At 46.8% G+C, this 21412-nt stretch overlaps 1 protein-coding gene across 1 annotated transcript in view; it reads left to right on the top strand.

The window, feature by feature from the left end:
• LOC139230822 (aquaporin-3-like) overlaps window positions 1–21412 on the top strand; it is a 78133-nt gene that overhangs the window by 42127 nt on the left and 14594 nt on the right. The window contains exons 3-4 of the mRNA XM_070862473.1: window positions 1534–1671; window positions 9443–9564. Of these exons, the coding sequence (XP_070718574.1) occupies window positions 1534–1671; window positions 9443–9564 (260 nt within the window). The remainder of the gene's footprint in view (window positions 1–1533; window positions 1672–9442; window positions 9565–21412) is intronic.

The raw sequence follows: 21412 nt of genomic DNA, 5'->3' as shown, positions 1-21412 counted from the left end.
TAGAAAAACATTGCAAGAAGCTTCACAGAGGCATAATCAAAAAAATGGACACCAAGCCAAAGAAGGAAATATTAGGGCTATAAACTTGGCCAAAAAGGTATGTTTTAAGGAGGATATTAAAGGAGAAGAGTGAGTTAGAGAGGCGGTGGGATTTAGGGAGTGAATTCCGGAGCATGGGACTTTGGCAGCTAAAAGAATAATGGAAAGTATGACAACAGGGTAGGTGCTGTTTATATGAACTTCCAAAAAACATTTGATGAAATTCTGCATAATAAATTGATTGTGAAAATTAAGATCAGTGCCATAAGTGGCAGTATGGATAGAGGGAGAGAACGATGCAGGCAGCAAAGGGTTGCTCTGATGGGCAGGGTATGGTTAGTGGAGTTCTCTAGGGTCATGAGAGTTCAATACAAGACAATATTTCTCCCACAATTGGGATATGTGCACAGTTTTGGCTCTTCGCTTTAATAGCCCTGGGGAAAGTGAAGTACAAATTCACTAGGATTATACCAGAGATAGGCAGTCTGAGCTGCAAGGACAGGATGGAGCAATTAAGTCTAAGCTCTTGAACGGAGAAGTTTTAAGGGAACATTGGATAAAGGTGTTGAAAATGATATAAGGAATAAGGTAACCATAGATTATTTTCATTGGTACATAAATTGAAGATTTGAGACCATAATCCCAAGTACTAGATACATAAAGGGTAGATTCGAACAACCTTTTTCACACAGAGTTATCAGACTAGAAAATGCTTTGCCACAAGTAGTAATTAATGCTAAATTGATTGTAACATTCAAAAAGGTATTGGGTTATTACAGAAGAAGAATATAAAACAGCGTGAGGAGAAATCAGGAAAATTAGATTAGTTTGGGGAGAAAGCAGGAAAATAGGACTATGGAAAAGCATCCCTGAGACAGGCCCAATGTCAACACAGGCAAGAACAGCTGAATGGTGCTAAAATGTCTGTGGCCGGGATTTCCTTGGACCTCCTGGTCTGTCACCATAACTTCACCGGAATTTCTGCCACACTTGGTGGAGCGGGAGCAGCTCCAAGGAAATTCTCAGCCTATGTTTCCATGTAGAGTCAATCCATGCCGTGAAATCATGCTGTACGATGAGTAACAAATGAATTGCCCTTTTAAAATAAATAGCGTAATGTCTGTAATAAAATAGCAGACAAAACAATTTCATATCTAATGTCCTTTAGGGAAGAAAATCTGCCGTCCTTTCCTGGTCTGGCCTATGTCTGGCTTACCTGGTCTGGCCTATATGTGACTCCAGACCCACAGCAATGTGGTTGACTCTTACCTGCCCTCTGAAATGGCCTAGCAAGCCACTCCGTTGTTTTACCACCATCTTCTCAAGGGCAATTAGGGATGGGCACTAAATTCTGGTCTTGCCGGCGACGCACACATTCCATGAACACATTTTTTAAGATAATCTATTTAACAGGTTCAATACTAATTTTGCAGCGTCCAATTTCAAAGCACAAAGGTTTGTTTATTCATTGTGATTTTTTTGTTCCTTGTACAGGAGCTCACTTGAATCCTGCCGTGACCTTTGCTATGTGCTTACTTGCTCGCGAACCCTGGATAAAATTTCCCCTTTATTCTGTGGCACAAATACTGGGCAGTTTCCTTGGATCTGGTATCATTTTCGGTTTGTATTTTGGTAAGTAACAAAGCTATTTTCTTCCTTTAATTAAATTGTTGTGCATAGTCATTTTCCTTGCAAGAGGAATACATCATAAATCGAAACAGAAAATGCTGGAAACACTCAGCTGGTCAGACAGTATCTGTGGAGTCAGAAACCGAGTTAATTTTCAGGTTAGTCACATGCACTCATCCAGAAGTTTATTTCATGTTTTTATGTAATAGATTTATTACAAAAGTAGTAATGGTTGAGTTTATTGGTGATTAAGACACAAAGCTCCTTTATCATCTGTGAGAAAGCTTTGAATCCTTCTCCAGAGGTGTTGAGTTCTGTTTCGGAAATCTCCTAAATTACAGTCCCAGAAATAAAGCATTTTTACAAATGATCACAAAAGTAATAACCTCAGTCATGGCATCCAGTTTAAAGAAAATTGCAAATGAGCTCAGCTCAGCCCTCTTTAATATGCGGAGGAGATTTTCAGTTTGTGTATCAGGCAGGCAGTGGGTGGGCCATCTGCTCAACCCGTCAGATACAGTCAGCAGGAGGCCCGAGCAATTTTCGTGGTCAGGCCTCATTTGAATTAAATCCATACGCTGCCAGCATTAATCACATTCCTTATTGAAAGCTCGCTGATTGGGAGGGTGGATAGCCGATGGAAATAAAAATTGGAAGAGATGTAAAACAGATTCTATCGCACCTGTCAGTTGGAGGGATTTGCACTGGGTGATTCACCGAGCAAAGTGAAGAGGAGCAGATGCAGGTGGAAAAGGCAACCTAGGAAACAGTTCCCTGGAAGACAAGCTTGTTTTGCTGAAAAGGACAGAGATGCAGACTTTAGGTGTCAGCCTTTAAGAGAAGAAAGACTTGGATTTATATAGCGCTTTTCATGACCGCTGGATGTCTCAAAGCGCCTTACAGCCAATGAAGTACTTTTGGAGTGTAGTCACTGTTGTACTGTGAAAGGGCAACAAAAGAAAGATGCTTTTTGTACACCTGCAATTGAACTGCCTGCCAGGGTGCTTCTGCAACATGGTGGAGAGTGTTGAGTGTCTACTACCAACCAATGTGGGGTTTCGGTGCATGGCATCAACACTCTGGAGTCATCCATGCAGCACCTCAATGGATACTGCAGCTGGGCCCATCTTGCAAGAGTCTTGTGACATCAGTAGTTGTATAAGAACATAAGAACATAAGAAATAGGAGCAGGAGTAGGCCATTTGGTCGCTTGAGCCTGCTCCGCCATTCAATAAGATCATGGCTTATCTTCTACCTCAACTCCACTTTCCTGTGCTATCCTCATATTCCTTGATTCCTTTAATATCCAAAAATCTATCGACCTCGGTCTTGAATATACTGAATGACTGAGCGTCCACTGTCCTCTGGAGTAGAGAATTCCAAAGATTCACCAACTTCTGAGTGAAGAAATTTCTCCTCATCTCAGTCCTAAATGGCCAACTCCTCATTCTGAGACTGTGACCCCTGATACTAGACTCCCCAGCTGGGGGAAACATCCTCCCTGCATCTACCATGTCAAGCCCTGGAAGAATTTTGTATGTTTCAATGAGATCACCTCTCATTCTTCTAAACTCTAGAGAATATAGGCCTAGTCTACTCAATCTCTCTTCATAGGACAATCCCCCCATCCCAGGTACTTCTTAAGGGAGCCACGCAGGCTCTGGGCTCCGCTATATCCTCCACCTTAGACAAGCTAGGGGAGCGAATGGATAGGGGCTTCAGTCAGATCACAAATATCCTGTATATCAGCAGGAGTGCTGAGCCACAGCCTGATAGCAGGTGTAGTCGTACATGTTGCCCTCTCTCAGCATGACAACACATCTGGACCCTCGCAACCCCATCAACCAGTGCTCACCCTTGTGCCAGATGACCAGTTGCGCCTAACTGCTCCAACAGCCTCCAAGTTGCTGCAGTATGCAGTTGGGCGCTCTCAGACCCGAGCTTTGGAGATATCACAAGAGCCCTTGGGGCCGAAATTCAGCCTCCCAAAAAGGCTACTTACCGCCAGAATTCAGCGACCAGGTGGCGGAGTCGAACGGCCACCGACTTCCTGTCCCATGGCCGCCGTCAGCGAAATTCAGTTCGGGGATTTTTCTGACGGTCCCCACTTCCGCCCCACTGCTGCCGACCGTCCGAAGTGTGTCATCAAAGGGCGCACCGCCGATCTCCCATATCTCCATGGCACCCCTCACGAAATCTAGCTGGAAAAATCATAAGATCCGCCGCGCGGTGCCCTCGACAGCTTTTTCTGTCTGTGCACCTTCCTTTCACTGCGTGAGCCATGGCAGCACAGCGGCCCTTCAAGGGGAGGGCGCACTGCGGTGGCCGTCATATTTTTATTTGCAGGCTGACTTCCCGATTGGCCGGAAAATTATGGCCCTGGGTTCGGCCAGGTCACCAACAGGCAACCTGGCACCCCCTCTTCGGTGCCAGGGCGCTGGCCCATACAAAACCCTTAATGGTGGCCCAGTGGCCCAACTTACAGAATCGCTGCTTCTCTTCCCTTTAAATGAGGGGAGAGACATGGTGACGCACACGCACTGACCTCACCATCGCTCTACCGCTGACTGACAGTGGCGGAGTCTCCATCCCGCTCCCACTTCTGTCCCTCTAGAGTCCTTACCGCCGCACTCCACCCCCATTATGACCGACTTCTGGTCCACTCCAAAAACATTGCCAAAGAGCTGAAAATTGATCAAGAGTCCATCTCGTCTGACGCGATGGTAAAAACACTTTGAAAATGGTAGGTCTGCCAGGTTTCCGTCAGGGATGAATTTCTACCCCTTGACTGTAGCCTTCCACCTCCTATGTAGCAACTGCTTTGGGAGCACCTTGTAGGAGCACTAGCATAGATAAGAGAGCCCTTAAGACAGGCACTATGGTCACGCCAGGGTGATAATTAGTATATAGACATTTATGTAAGACGGTAAAATGATAAACATTTTTGAAATCTTTGTGTGCAAAGAGATTTATTTGAGAGTGAAAGGACTGGGAGAGATGTTGGCATGACTGTTAATGCAAGAACCCCTGAAAATTAATCTGAAGTGCTCTTCAATGAGCTTGTACTAAAGAGCTGTGGCTGCAGGCTGTAGGCAGGTGTTGGAGCGGTCCCACTTTCACATTGCAATGCAAAGTTATGTATTGTACAGCAAAGCATAAGGGACACTCTTTGTGGGCTGTATTGCAGGAAGCCACCAGTCCTGTCCAGGCAGGAGAATGGTTACATGAGGACACCAATGGTCTGTTTGATGAGAGCTGAAGTTGAGCCATTGTTCTGATTGAAGTGCAGTTTGAGCATGAGTCAAGTGTGCAATGAATAACTCTTTTGCCAAGCAGCCAGCCTCTCACTTGCTGTGCAGGATCAAAGGGGGCGAAAATCCCCAGCTCCCCATTTGGGGGTGATAACCGACTCGGGGTGGGACTTCCTACGCACGGTGTGGGAGTCCCGTCCCAGCTGCGAAATTGCGGTTACCACCCCTCACAGGAGGTGGAGCGTGATCTTGTGCACTCCACTTCCTGATGGGGCGGGTTCCGGGGTGCGATTGGACCACATTGGTCAGCGCTACGCGGCTGACGCGTTTCAACGCCCCTCCCCTTCGGCTAAAGCTGTGCTCTCTGGCGGGCAGTGTGGTGCTGAGGCCGCAGCCCGGCACCCAAAACAGAGTGTTGGATTGCACACTGGCGACCTGGACCACGCAACAGAGGAAGAAGTCGAGCCGACTGGTGAGTCAGCCAAACCGGCAAGATGGCAGTGCACGGCGCTCCCGATCTCCCCTTTAACTGCCGACCCGCGAGTGGATATCAGTCCACTTAGCGACCTGCGAGGCTGGAGCTGACACCACTCGCGGCAGCCTCGCGGGTTGCTGGCCATTGTCCACTGCAGGGCGGAAAGGGGTCGGTGCACGGCGCTAACGGGTCGCTAGGCACGGTGATGACTTCATCGCCTGTTGCATGGTGGCCCAGGACGCTGCTGGCAGGGCAAGGCACTACTGTGGCAATGCCTCCGCTAATTCCTGCGCAATTTCATGGGAGCCAGTAGCGCCTATCCCTCCCCCCCCCCCCCCCTCCCGCCGGGCGAAAACTGTTACACGTCCCATTACCACCACCCGGAGGCACTAATGGTCATGGCTAAACAAGGCAATTCCGACCCCAGAGCAGGGGGAAAACGGAGGATTGGCGCGATATAAAAATATCATGGTAGCAGCAAGGAAAGTGGGAACAGACCTGCATGATACACTGTTGGTAATCACATACCAGTTGTTCATTAATGGAGTGGAAGCCCTTGCAATTCATGAAGACCGTGGGGTCATCTGAAGGAACCTGAAGGGCAACGTGGGTGCGATTAGTGAAGCCCTGGACTTCGTGATGGCCACAAATGGCGGATGCCTTCCATCCTTGCAAACTCCAGAACCCTCTTATGCCTCTTGTAGGATATTAATAAACTAACCATAGAGATAATAGATCCCAGAACAACGGGTTTTTGGAGAAATATAGATCAAAAAAAGAAGTATAATAGTAGCATAACCTGAATTTTGTTCATTTTGTGTCAATATCATGATAAGCTACAATGTCAAAAGTAATAATGAGCCTGTCTCATTTTATACTTTCAAAAGGTCTTCAATAAGGTACCACATAGTAGACTCATGACTAAGGTCCGAACATGTGGAATCAGAAGACGAGGAGCAGAATGGATAGCAAGCTGGCTAGAAAACAGAAAACAGAGAATAGTGGTTAAAGGTAGTTACTCAGGGCTCAATTTTCCCCAAAATTTTTTTTGGCGTACTTGAAGAGTTACGCCATTTCTTTGGGGCCCAAGTATGGCAAAAAAAAAATGTTCTAAATTTCCCTGTTGGATTTCTTTATTTTAGAGTGGCCTAACCTGTCCTTCACTTTTGGGGGTGGAGTCTTGATCTGCGCCAAAAAGATTGGGTTGCCACGGTAACCAGGGACACAATGCAGACTGAGGCTGCAAAGTGAAACATACAGCCAGCTCCCAACACATTAAAACACATTGCATCAAATTAAAAACACATTAAAACACATTGCATCAACTTGAAAACACATTAAAATATATTGCAGCAATTTACCTCCAATTATTAAAGCTGGTCCCGTTCCCCCACCCCTGGCCGAAGGGCTTGCTGGTCTGCTTGCCTAGCCCACCCCGCGCCTTTTGCCGGTGCCGGTCCAGCTCCATCTCCCCTACCCACCCCCCCAGCCCCGAGTGCCTAGCCGGTCTGCTCTCCCACCCCTAGCCCTGGCCGAAGGGCTTGTGAATCCATTCCCCCGCCCGACCCTGGCCCCGAGTGCCTTGCCAGTCCGCTCCCCCGCCCCTATCCCAGGCTGAGTGGCCTCCTCCCTTCCGGTCCCCGCACCTAACTACACCCGAAAGGCTTTCCCCCCCCATCTTCCTCCCTCCCTCCACCTCTCTCTCTTCTCCCCCTCTCTCTTACTTTTCCTGCTGCTGCTGCTGTCCGGGCATATGCTGCACTTACCTGAGCCGATTTCCTTACCTGCGCCGATTTCTTTAACTCGTCAGAAGGTTTTTCTGCAGAGGCCAAATACGCTGGCCTAAGCAGAATTGGAGTAACTCTCAGCTGGCTAAACTTGCCTAAATGGCCAGAATTGGCACGGGGGGCAGGTTACGCCCCTTTTGGCTGAAAAAAACTTACCTAAAAAAATCGTAACTAACTGAATTACGCTGGTGCAAATTGATCGGGGAAACTGTGTTTTTTTTAAACTTAGGTCAAAAAAAGCAGCCTGCTCCAAAAAAATAGTGCAAATCACTGAGGAAAATTGAGCCCTAAGACTGGCAAAAGGTGGGAAGTGGTGTTCCACAAGGATCAGTGCTGGGACCACTGCCGTTCACCATTTATATAAATGATTTGGACTCAGGAATTGGAAGTACAATTTCAAAATTTGCAGATGTCACCAAATTGGGGCAGGCATAGTTAAATCAGAGGTAGACTGCGACATAATACAAGAAGACGTTAATAAACTTGCAGAATGGGCGTGTAAATGGCAAATTAATTTCATTATAGATAAGTATGCGGTGGTGCATGTTGGTAGGAGGAATAAGGAGGTCACATACTCCTTGGAAAAGAATATAAATGGGTTAGAGAAGCAAAGGGATCGAGGAGTACAGATACACAAATCTTATTGAATGGCGGTGCAGGCTCGAAGGGCCAAATGGCCTGTCCTGCAACTAATTTCTATTAAAAGAAGTAATGCATGTAAATAAGGACAAAAAATGCAAACAAAGCACTGGAGCAATTTCTAGAGTAATAGAATTGAAAAGCAGAAATGTTATGCTAAACCTGTATAAGATGTTGGTTAGACCACACTTAGAATATTGTGCACTTTTTTGGTCTCTGTATTACAAAACAGATATAGAGGCACTGGAGAAGGTGCATAAATGTTTTACAAGGATGATTCCAGAACTGAGAGGTTATAACTACCAGATTGAACAGGCTGGGCTCTATTTTTTAGAAAAAAGAAGGCTGAAGGGTGACCTAATAGAAATCTTTAAAATTATGAAGGGGTTTGATAGGGTAGATGTAGAGAAGATATTTCCACTTGTCGGTGAGTCCACAACTAGGGGTCATAAATATAAGATATTCACTAATACATCCATTAGGAAATTCAGGAAAACCTTGCTACCACATTGAGTAGTTTAGGCAAATAGCATAGATGCATTTAAGGAGAAGCTCATCATCATAGGCAGTCCCTCGAAACGAGAATGACTTGCTTCCACACCGAAAAGTGATGAGTTCACAGGTGTTTCAATGAAGGACCTAATATTCCAGGTCCCGAACTACATCCTGAAGGGTGGAAGATGCCTGTGCGTGGATTTTTTTAACGTGTGGTGGCCGTTGCACCCCAGCCACCACACGGGCTTGACAGAGCTAGGTCTTGGTCTAGTGGCAAGGGTTAACCACGACGGCTGGTGACCAGCTCTGCTGCACGGACCTATATTGTCGTGTGGGCTGGCCCGTGCTGCCCCTGGGCCCTGAACTCTCGCCTCTCCTGGGTCCCGATCTCATCCCTCTACGAACTCTTGCCGCTCCTTCGCCTCGACCTCGCCACTCCTGCTAGAAACTAGCTAAGTCTAGCTAGATATCTAGAGAAGCTAGATAAGTAAATAATGAAGAAAGATATGTTGATAGAGTTAGATGAAGGAGAGTGGGAGGTGTCTCGTGTGGAGCATAAACACCGGCAAAGACCAGTTGGGCCGAATGGTCTGTTCCTGTGCTGTAAATTCCATATCATTCTATGTAATATGGAGTTAAGTGTAATGTGATAACAAATACCTCTCTTTTAACAAAGATCATCTACAATTGGGAAAATGAGTGAGACCATGGGATTTTCTCACTGTCATTGAGCTTTTCCATTGAAGCAGATCCCAACGTGACCTAACTAAAACTAAAGGATTACTTTTTGATACTAAAAATACACTAATTGAAAAAAGCAAGTTGTTTATTGGGGACATGTCTAGAATAGTAACAAAACATTCTTGGAAAAGAATTTATTGTAAACAATTTAGGAGTTTGTAAGTTCAGACATTTACTAATTCCCATGTGTTTCTTAGTGTTTTGTTTTAATACAATGAGTAACAGTGATGATGTGTGTATTTTCTTTGTCAGTGATGGGTATTTTCACATTTTTACCAAAAACAGAATTTTGTTCAACTGGAAGCCTCTTTTGTGTTGCTAAATCTCAAACAAGACAGGAACCTGAATCCATTAAATAATTATTAATTGATTGTATGTCATTCCAGATGCCTTGTGGGACTTTAGTGGTCAAAACCAACTGTTAGTATATGGCCCCAATGCCACTGCGGGTATATTCGCTACGTACCCATCTGTGCACTTAACTCCACTCAATGGCTTTTTTGATCAGGTAAGTAAACAAAAATGTGTTAAATTAAATGCATGCTGTATCATGCAAAACTGCAACCTCGTCCCATTGGACAGTGATTATTTTATCAAATTGCCAAGGACATACCTCGAGTTATCAGATTGGAGATTAATTGTGAATTGGAATTGGAGGTATCACCCTCTGGCTAAGCTCTTCCAGCTTTATCAACAACTAGCATGGTGATATATTACATTAAAATAATTCACAGACAAAAATGTATTATTTCTGACCTGAAACATATCATTATAATATGTATATAATAGATCAAGGGGAAGAAAGAATGGGCAATAAGTGTTGGGCAGTGTCAGCACCACCCATATCCCGATAATGAATCATAAAAAAAACATCAATCATGTCAGAAACACGATGAAGTAAACTCGGGAAAAGGTGCACTCAACTTACATGAATGCAAAGCTGTGGCCCATCCAATTGGAAAAACTGCAGAGTGGCATAAATTATGTAACATGTCCTCATTTATGTACACTTCCACAGATTTCTTATAGTAGCTATTTAGCATGGAGTACATTGCAGGGTAAAATTGGTCTTCAGCAGTTGTGCAAAGTGGCGATAACGAATTGACAGCCCGTTTACATCCCGCCTGATTTTTCTTCTACATTGAACAGGTCCAAAGATAAATTTTATCCCCATTGTATTAACTTGACACTAAGCTGGTGCTGAAATGTGCAAGTACATTTTCTACTGAGAATCAATTTTGTATAGATTTGATAATGTCTCATACCACTGAGAAGCATCATAAAATGAAGATATTGTATGAGCTAGAAACACCAGGTAAAACATCAGAACTACATTGATTTTTTGGAATGCCTGTATTTGTTGAGTTGTATCACTCTGTTGTGTCGATATGGCTGGATTTTCGAGGGGTTTGCGACCAGTTTAGCGCCTGGGCGGGGTGCAAAAATGTTTTTTTTGGCGCGAAACGAGGTGCACAATATTTTGCGCCCAGACGGAACTTTTGCCAGTGGTTTTGCAGCGGCGCTAAAACTTAGCACCCGCCCGATGTTTTCACCGTTTGACTGACATCAATTGGTGTGCAACGCTGAGCTAGCGCCCCGGGTGGAACGTTCGAGTATATCGCCCGATTTAGCGTCCGCCCGGGAACTTGCCAGTAAAAAGCAGTCACACCCAGGTCGCACCCGGCACTAATGACGCCATCTTGAAAATGGAGCAGAAGTTGAGTGCATAAAAGGATTGGCAGAAGGCTGTGTTTTGCATACAGAAGTTTTACGTGAGTTTATAGTTCGTTTTAAAGGAAATTTAAAGACATTTTAAAAGATGGGGGCTATACTATGTCAGACATTATTCCTGGCTGCCATATTTATATGGTGTCGAGTGCAAGAAGGCTTATTGATGATCATTTTGAATGTAATCAAAGAGGTTGCAGACATATGGGGAGGAGGCCTTACCCCCAACGAGTTTACAGGGAACAGCGCTCACACCTGCAGCCCTCTGAGGTACAGTGCGTTAGAAGGCTGCGCTTCCTAAAAGAAGTGCTGACAGAGATATGCCAGCTCATAAAGACAGACCTACAGCCGACTAAAAAAGGAAGGAGAGAGAAAACTATAGACCGGTTAGCCTGACATCGGTAGTGGGGAAAATGTTGGAATCAGTTATTAAAGATGCAATCAAACAGAAGCAACATGGATTCATGAAGGGGAAATCATGTTTAACTAGTTTACTGGAATTCTTTGAGGATATAACGAGCAGGGTGGATAGAGGTGTATCGATGGATGTGGTGTATTTAGATTTCCAAAAGGCATTCGATAAGGTGCCACACAAAAGGTTACTACAGAAGATAAAGGTACGCGGAGTCAAAGGAAATGTATTAGCATGGATCGAGAATTGGCTGGCTAACAGAAAGCAGAGAGTCGGGATAAATGGGTCCTTTTTGGGTTGGAAATCGGTGGTTAGTGGTGTGCCACAGGGATCGGTGCTGGGACCACAACTGTTTACAATATACATAGATGACCTGGAAGAGGGGACAGAGTGTAGTGTAACAAAACTTGCAGATGACACTAAGATTAGTGGGAAAGCGGGTTGTGTCGAGGACACAGAGAGGATGCAAAGAGATTTAGATAGGTTAAGCGAATGGGCTAAGGTTTGGCAGATGGAATACAATGTCGGAAAATGCGAGGTCATCCACCTTGGAAAAAAAAACAGTAAAAGGGAATATTATTTGAATGGGGAGAAATTACAACATGCTGCGGTGCAGAAGGACCTGGGGGCCCTTGTGCATGAATCCCAAAAAGTTAGTTTGCAGGTGCAGCAGGTAATCAGGAAGGCGAATGGAATGTTGGCCTTCATTGCGAGAGGGTTGGAGTACAAAAGAAGGGAGGTCCTGCTGCAACTGTACAGGGTATTGGTGAGGCCGCACCTGGAGTACTGCGTGCAGTTTTGGTCACCTTATTTAAGGAAGGATATACTAGCTTTGGAGGGGGTACAGAGACGATTAACTAGGCTGATTCCGGAGATGAGGGGGTTACCTTATGATGATAGATTGAGTAGACTGGATCTTTACTCGTTGGAGTTCAGAAGGATGAGGGGTGATCTTATAGAAACATTTAAAATCATGAAAGGGATCGACAAGATAGAGGCAGAGAGGTTGTTTCCACTGGTTGGGGAGACTAGAACTAGGGGGCACAGCCTCAAAATACGGGGGAGACAATTTAAAACTGAGTTGAGATGGAATTTCTTCTCCCAGTGGATTGTGAATCTGTGGAATTCTCTGCCCAGGGAAGCAGTTGAGGCTAGCTCATTGAATGTATTCAAATCATAGATAGATAGATTTTTAACCAATAAGGGAATTAAGGGATATGGGGAGCGGGCGGGTAAGTGGAGCTGAGTCCATGGACAGATCAGCCATGATCTTGTTGAGTGGCGGAGCAGGCTCGAGGGGCTAGAGGGCCTACTCCTGTTCCTAATTCTTATGTTCTTATGTAATAGCAGCGCATTTGGAAAGCAGTGACAGGATCGGTCCAAGTCAGCATGGATTTATGAAAGGGAAATCATGCTTGACAAATCTTCAAGAATTGTTTGAGGATGTAACTAGTAGAGTGGACAAGGGAGAACCAGTGGATGTGGTGTATTTGGACTTTCAAAAGGCTTTTGACAAGGTCGCACACGAGAGATTCGTGTGCAAAGTTAAAGTACATGGTATTGGGGATAATGTATTGATGTGGATAGAGAACTGGTTGGCAGACAGGAAGCAGAGAGTCGGGATAAATGGGTCCTTTTCAGAATGGCAGGCAGTGGCTAGTGAGGTACCGCCAAGGTTCAGTGCTCGGACCCCAGCTATTTACATTATACATTAATGATTTAGACAAAGGAATTGAATGTAATATCTCCAAGTTTGCAGAAGACACTAAGCTGGGTGGCAGTGTGAGCTGTGAGAAGGATGTGAAGAGGCTGCAGGGTAACTTGGACAGGTTCGGTGAGTGAGCAAACGCATGGCAGATGCAGTATAATGTAAATAAATGTGAGGTTATCCACTTTGGTGGCAAAAATAGGAAGGCAGATTATTATCTGAATGGTGAAAAGGAAAAGGGGAGGTGCAATGAGGCCTGGGTGTCATGGTACATCAGTCATTGAAAGTTGGCATGCAGGTACAGCAGGCGGTGAAGAAGGCAAATGGCCTTCATAGCGAGATGATTTGAGTACAGGAGCAGGGAGGTCTTACTGCAGTTGTACAGGGCCTTGGTGAGGCCACACCTTGAATATTGTGTACAGTTTTGGTCTCCTAATCTGAGGAAGGACATTCTTGCTATTGAGGGAGCGCAGCGAAGGGTCACCAGACTGATTCCTGGGATGGTCGGACTGACGTATGAAGAAAGACTGGATTGACGAGGCTTATATTCACTGGAATTTAGAAGAATGAGAGGGGATCTCATAGAAACATATAAAATTCTGTTGGGATTGGACAGGTTAGATGCAGGAAGAATGTTCCCGATGTTGGGGAAGTCCAAAACCAGGGGTCACAGTCTAAGGATAAGGGGCAAGCCATTTAGGACCGAGATGAGGAGAAACTTCTTCACCCAGAGCGTGGTGAACCTGTGGAATTCTCGACCACAGAAAGTTGTTCGTTGTTTGTTACCTCGTCGCCAATTGATAAGCTCATAATAAAGGATGAAACATAGAAAATAGGTACAGGAGTAGACCATTCGGCCCTTCGAGCCTGCACCACCATTCAATAAGATCATGGCTAATCATGCAACTTCAGTACACCTTTCCTGCTTTCTCGCTATACCCTTTAGCCGTAAGGGCCATATCTAACTCCCTCTTGAATATATCCAACGAACTGGCCTCAACAACTCTCTGCGGGAGAGAATTTCACAGGTTAACAACTCTCTGAGTGAAGAAGTTTCTCCTCATCTCGGTCCTAAATGGCTTACCCCTTATCCTTAGACTGTGTCCCCTGGTTCTGGACTTCCCCAACATCGGGAACATTCTTCCTGCATCTAACCTGTCCAGTCCCGTCAGAATTTTTTATATGTTTCTATGAGATCCCCTCTCATCCTTCTAAACTCCAGTGACTACAGGCCTAGTCGATCCAGTCTCTCCTCATATGTCAGTCCTGCAATCCCGGGAATCAGTCTGGTGAACCTTTGCTGCACACCCTCAATAACAAGAACATCCTCCCTCAGATTAGGAGACCAAAACTGAACACAATATTCCAGGTGAGGCCTCACCAAGGCCCTGTACAACTGCAGTAAGACCTCCCTGCTCCTATACTCAAATCCCCTAGCTATGAAGGCCAACATGCCATTTGCCTTCTTCAAACTGAATACTGTGTACAATGAACAAGTTGACCTTAGCTCCTTTAATAAGACTCCAGAGTGCAGGTACCTTGTGGGTGGCCTGCTTATATACCGTGCTCTCAAGGGATGCTGGGATCCCTTGGGACTCCAACAGGTAGGCCCTCTGGTGGTAGTGTAATACAGATTACAAGGGGTTAAATACATAACACATAGGTCATCATCATCATCATCATCATCATAGACAGTCCCTCGAAACGAGGATGACTTGCTTCCACGTCAAAAAGGGATGAGTTCACAGGTGTTTCAATGAAGCACCTAATGTATCAGGTCCCGAACTACATGCCTGTGCGTGGATTTTTTTTAGGATGTGGTGGCCGTTGCACACCAGCCACCACACGGGCTTGGACAGAGCTTGGTCTTGGTCCAGTTGCAAAGATTAACCAAGACGACTGGAGACCTGCTCTGCTGCATGGATCTAGTGCGCACACATATGGCAGTGTGGGCTGGCCTGTGCTTCTCCTGGGCCCTGAACTCACGCCTCTCCTGGGCTCCGGTCACATCGCTCTACAAACTCTTGCCGTTCTATCGTCCCAACCTCCCCGCTCCTGCTGTACCTGCCTGCACTGCAATCAGCGACCTGGATTTGGATGACATCAAATCGAGTCGCTTCTCTTCGATGCCATCACACTCCTGCAGCAGCACGCGCTGCTCCCTCTAATGGCCCCGGCCTGCTGATGGTGATGCTGTTGGAGAGGGCAGGGCAACAGGCCATCTCTATAGAGCCACCAAGCAAAGTGCGGCGGTGTGGCCTAGAAATCGACATATCGGTAAGCTTAGTGAGGCACCCTATTTGCCATGAATGATCTTTATACGTTATTAAGATTGCTTTCTGAGATCTCAAAAGATGTTTCCGCACTTCGATATCCTCCTGATGAACCACGTGCAACTTCCAATGCCAGTGGTAAAAAACAGTTGGGGCAGGGTTTGTTGTTTTGTTGCTGTGGTTATTATTTTATAAAAGTTTTCAAAGTTTCCTAATTCTGTTAAGTTATAAAAGTTCACAAGTTTAATAAATGTTATTCCAGTTTCTCAATTACGTTTACAATGTTTAATAATGAGGGGACATAGTCTCAGAATAAGGGGCCGCCCATTTAAAACTGAAATGAGGAGGAATTTCTTCTCTCAGAGTGTTGTAAATCTGTGGAATTCGCTGCTCCAGAGAGCTGTGGAGGCTGGGTCATTGAATATATTTAAGGTGGAGATAGAGAGATTTTTGAGCCATAAGGGAATAAAGGGCAGTGAAGTGGAGCTGAGTCCATGATCAAATCAGCCATGATCGTATTAAATGGCGGAGCAGGCTCGAGGGTCCAAATGGCCTATTCCTGCTCCTATTTCTAATGTTCTTATAAATGTTATTCAAGTTTCTTAATTACGTTTACAATGTTTAATAAATGTTACTCAAGTTTCTCAATTATGTTTACATTCTTTAATACATTATTTTGTTCACCTTAACCATTCCTGTGCATTGTCTCATTTGTCCAGGCATCGGAAGCGTTACTTGAGCACTCTAATTGTCTGTTCGACGATGTTGCGTGTGGCTATATGGCTCTCATTATAGCGATGCTCGGCTTCAGGCTGAGGGTTCCGGAGGGGGGTCATGAGCCAGGTGGCAAGGCCATAACCTTTGTTTCCCAGCATCCAGCTCTGGCCTTGTGGTTGACACTGGAACATGTCTGAGACAGTGCTCTCATGCACGATGAAAGCACCATGGATGCTCCCTGGATATTGGGTATTGACTGCCATGATGCGCTGAGTATGATCGCAGACGATCTGTACATTCAGGGAGTGGAATCCCTTTCGGTTTCAGTATACCTCTGTATTGTGTAAAGGTGCTCGCAGGGCGGTGTGCGTACAGTTAATGGCACCCTGAACCTTGGGGAAGCCAGCATATCATCTAAAACCTGCAGCCCTCTCATTCTGAGCCTCCTTGGTCATTGGGAAGTTTATGAAGTCCATCCTGCGTGCTTACAGTGCAATAATGATTCCTGGGATGGCAGGACTGACATAGGAAGAAAGACTGGATTGACTAGGCTTATTTTCACTGGAGTTTAGAAGAATGAGAGGGGATCTCATAGAAACTTATAAAATTCTGACGGGATTGGACAGGTTAGATGCAGGAAGAATGTTCCCAATGTTGAGGAAGTCCAGAACCAGGGGTCACAGTCTAAGGATAAGGGGTAAGCCATTTAGGACCGAGATGAGGAGAAACTTCTTCACTTAGAGAATTGTGAACCTGTGGAATTCTCTACCACAGAAAGTTGTTGAGGCCAGTTTGTTAGATATATTCAAGAGGGAGTTAGAAGTGGCCCTTACGGCTAAAGGGATCAAGGGGTATGGAGAGAAAGTAGGAAAGGGGTACTGAGGTGAATGATCAACCATGATCTTATTGAATGGTGGTGCAGGCTCGAAGGGCAGAATGGCCTACTCCTGCACCTATTTTCCATGTTTCTATGTTTACTAGCTGCAACAGGACTGCACTGCCTGTCGAGGTGAAGGTGACTGCGGCACATGTCTTGTATGCCTCCGGCTCCTTTCAGGCATCAGCGGGGGTTATATACTCCATCTCGCAGCACGCTACACATTGCAGCATTCACCAGGTGGCTCATCATCATAGGTTATCCCTCGGAGTTGAAGATGTCTTGCTTCCACTTTAAAAGTGAGTTCTCAGGTGACTGAGGAATCCAATGCGGGACCTACAGCCTCTGTCACAGGTGGGGTAGATGGTGGTTGAAGGAAAGGGTGGTCGGGTAACCTGGGTTGATGCACGCTCCTTCCGCTGTTTACGCTTGGTTTCTGCTTGTTCTCGGCGATGGGACTCGAGGTGCTCAGCTCCCTCCCGGATGCTCTTCCTCCACTTTGGGCAGTCGTGGGCCAGGGATTCCCAGGAGTCGGTGGGGATATTGCACTTTGTCAAGGAGGCTTTTAGGGTGTTCTTGAAGCATTTTCTCTGCCCACCTGGGGCTTGATTGCCGTGTCAACGCTCTGCATAGAGCGCTTCCTTTGGGAGTCTCGTGTCAGGCATGCGGACGATGTGGTGCGCCCAACGGAGCTGATCGAGCGTGGTCAATGCTTCGATGCTGGGGATGTTGGCCTGATCGAGAACACTGACGTTGGTGCATCTATCCTGCCAATGGATTTGCAGGTTCTTGTGGAGGCAGCGCTGGTGGTACTTCTCCAGCACATTGAGGTGCCTGCTGTGTATGGTCCATGTCACTGAGCCATATAGGGGGGCACATATCACTACTGCCCTGTAGACCATGAGCTTGGTGCCAGATTTGAGGTCCTGGTCTTCTCTTCCTCAGGCGACCGAAGGCTACGCTGACGCAGTGAAGGCGGTGGTGGACTTCGTCGTCAATGTCTGCTCTAGCTCCCGAGGTATGGAAAATGGTCCACGTTGTCCAAGGCCTCATCGTTGATTTTGATAATCAGGGGGGACAGTGCTGTGTGGCGGGATTGGGTTGGTAGAGGACCTTTGTCTTACGGATGTTTAGCATAAAGCGTATGCTCTCATATGCCTCGGTGAAGGTGTTGTTGATATCTTGGAGTTCGGCCTCCGAGTGTGTGTAGACGCAAGCGTCATCTGCATACTGTTATTCAATGAGAGAGGATGGGACGACCTTGGATCTGGCCTGGAGGCAGCGGAGGTTGAATAGATTCCTATCTGTTCTATAATTTAACTCCACTCCGGCGGGGAGCTTGCTAAGGGTGAGATAGCATTGCAGCAAGGAAGGTCGAAAAGAGCTTTGATGCAATGACACAGCTTTGCTTGAACCTGGTCCGGACGTGGATTGGGTCTTCTTTGGTGGATTCATTGGTCAGGATCATGACTTGCATGTCATCGTGGAGCAGGCGGAGGATGGTGACAAACTTTTGAGGGCAGCCAAAACGGAGAAGGACGCTCCGTGTTCCCTCATGGTTGACAGTGTCAAAGGCCTTTGTAAGGTCAAAGAAGGCCATGTACTTCTCTTGTAGTTTTGCATTTCTCTTGTAGTTTTCGCGCTGTGAAGATCATGTCCGTTGTAACCCTTAGTGGATAGAATCTGCATTGCGACTCTGGGAGGAGCTCTTCAGCCACAGGGAGAAGATGATTGAGGAGGACTCTTGCGATGATTATCGCAGTGGCCAACAGCAGGGAGATTCCTCTCTATTTACCGCAGTCGGACCTGTCCCCTTTTTTGAAGAAGATCATGATTACGGTGTCCCTGAGATCTCCTGGCATGTTTTCCTCCTTCCAGCTAAGAGAAATTAGGTAATTTATTCATGCCAAAAGTGCTTCTCTGCCAAGCTTTAGTGCTTCGGTGGGAATTCCATCTGCTCCTGTTGCCTTGTTATTCTTCAGCTGATGGATGGCCTTATCTACCTCGTGCCGGGCTGGGGTTGTGCTGAGGTGGTGGCGGGTAGCACGCTGCAGGATGGAGTCGAGGACACTCGCATCGAGGACAGAGTCTCGGTTAAGGAGATATTCAAAATGCTCCTTCCAACGGGCACTGACTGCCTCTCTGTCCTTGAGTACCTCACCATTCTTGGCCTGAAGAATCCTCGCACGTTGTGGTTGTTGGCTAACTGCTGGCTCTCCTGTGCTTTCTCCACCATCTATTTTTTTGTTGGACCTCGGCCTTCAGCCATCTGTAGAGCTACTTTCTTGCTCTCATGTTGGGTTGCTGTTTTAAGTTCAGAAATGCCTTGCGCGTGCAGCTAATTAGCTCCTGGATCTCCTGGTCATTCTCGTCGAACCAGTCTTGATGCTTCCTGGTCGAGTGACCAAGCATCTCTTCGCAGGTGCTGATTATGGAGGCCTTGAGGGCAGACCAGGTGATGTGGGCACTGTGTGTCTCTGGCTTATCGAGGGTCGCCAGATTGGCAGTGAGATACTGGCTGAATAGGGCTTTCTTAACAGTCTTTGAGTGCCTCTATGTTGATTTTCCTGCGGCATTGTTTTTGATGCCATCACTGTTTTGGGGCTACTTGATGTTAATGATTAGGCAGTGGTCCATCCAGCAGTCGTCGGCTCCTGTCATGGCGCGGGTGATGCGCACATCCTTGCGGTCCCTGGCTCGGATGATGATGTAGTCGAGCAGATGCCAGTGCTGGAATGAGGGTGTTGCCATGATGTCTTGTACTTGTCCTTCTGACGGAACAAGCTGTTGGTAATGACAAGACCATGTGCTAGGCATTTCGTCAGGAGGAGGATACCGCTGGAGTTGGTTTTCCCTACCCCCTCTCTGCCAATCACACCTCCCCAGAGGTCTGTGTCCTTTCCGACTCTGGCGTTGAAGTCGCCATGAAAGATCAGTTTGTCATCCGTGGGGACTTGGACAAGGATTGTTTGAAGCTGGAGTAGAATTCCTTTTTGGTTTCATCTGTAGCTTCCAGTGTTGGGGCGTACGCGCTGATGACGGTAGCACACTGGTTCCGGGCTAGGGTGAGTTGAACGCTTATCCTGCAAGGGGAGTCTCTGTGATGCCCCACCAGCTTATTCTTAATGGTGAAGCTCACTCTGTGGAGGCGATGTTCTTCTTTGGTTTGCCTTTCCAGAAGAAGGTGTAACCACCACCTTGCTCTTTGAGTTGGCCTTCCCTGCCTACCGGGTCTTGCTTAGGGCGGCGATGTCAACGTCGAAGCGTCTGAGCTCCCGAGCAATGATAGCAGTGTGGCCTTCCGGTCTGTCGCTGTTGGGGTTGTCCATGAGGGTCCTGACGTTCCAGGTCCCGAACTTCATTTTGAAGGGTGGAAATTGCCTGTGCGTGAGTTCTTTTAACGTGGGGTGGCTGTTGCACACCAGCTACCACACGGGCTTAGCTGAGCAAGCTCTTGGTCCAGTGGCAAGGGGGTCCAAGACGACTGGAGACCAGGCACTATTGTATGGGCTTAATTGCCTACGGTGCGATGTGAGCCGCAAGCTTGCCACTGAGCAGCGCCTTTCGGAGAGATGGTGAGAGATCCGAGGTGTGGAGAGTGGGGGTGAGAGATTTGAGGCAATGTTTCCCTGTCCCAAGTATTAGCTCCCGGCTGAGGGCAGGCTTTGGGATGGCCAGAGTTCCAATTCGTCGGAGGAGAGGTCAGAGTAGCCGCTGCCATTGCATGCACTACGTGCTCGTCAGGGACTCCGCAGTTGAGTGGGACCAGAACATCGCCAGAGTCGGGTGCGGAGAGAGAGGGTACAATCCGGAATGCCACCGGGATCAGGTGTGAGGATGGAGAGGGTAGGTCCTAAACCTGTGGTCGGAGCTGGTCGGAGGCTCACTGGACTCCATCAGGGATCGAATGGAGCAGCTAAGTCGGCCACATCCAGTGGGAAAGCGAAAGACTTGGCGGCAGCAAGATCTGATAGGCAGAAAGGTCGAACTGGGTGGTAAATCTGGCACTCACCGATGGAGGTAAGGAGCAGGCATGGTTGGGGGATGGGCAGCGGGCTCAGGAAGCTGCCCTTGCAGCATGGAGTAAGAAATGCACTTTAGGGGTAAGAATTGCACCCACTATTAGGGCCAGGGGGAACTTAAACAGTGGGGGGCGGGGGCAGAGATTGGGGGAGAAAGAGTGAAAGATGGCAATGGATGACTGGAGGTAAATTTGTTCGGGGAGAGCTCCCGAGGGAGCTGCCATCCCAGAGGCCATCTTGGAAACGCCAGGTGATTAAACATAGAAACATAGAAAATAGGTGCATAGATAAGCCATTTGGCCCTTCGAGCCTGCACCACCATTCAATATGATCATGGTTGATCATGCAACTTCAGTACCCTATTCCTGCTTTCTCTCCATACCCCGTGATCCCTTTAACCGTAAAGGCCACTTCTAACTCCCTTTTGAATATATCTAATGAACTGGCCTCAACAACTTACTGTGGTAGAGAATTTCACAGGTTCACAATTCTCTGAATGAAGAAGTTTCTCCTCATCTCGGTCCTAAATGGATTACCCCTTATCCTTAGACTGTGACCCCTGGTTCTGGACTTCTCCAACATCGGGAACATTCTTCCTGCATCTAACCTGTCCAATCCC

This window comes from Pristiophorus japonicus, chromosome 2 (assembly GCF_044704955.1).
Source record: "Pristiophorus japonicus isolate sPriJap1 chromosome 2, sPriJap1.hap1, whole genome shotgun sequence".
Lineage (NCBI taxonomy): Eukaryota > Metazoa > Chordata > Chondrichthyes > Pristiophoridae > Pristiophorus > Pristiophorus japonicus.
The sequence above is the reverse complement of the archived record's forward strand: the minus strand, read 5'-3'. Positions and strand labels throughout refer to the sequence as shown.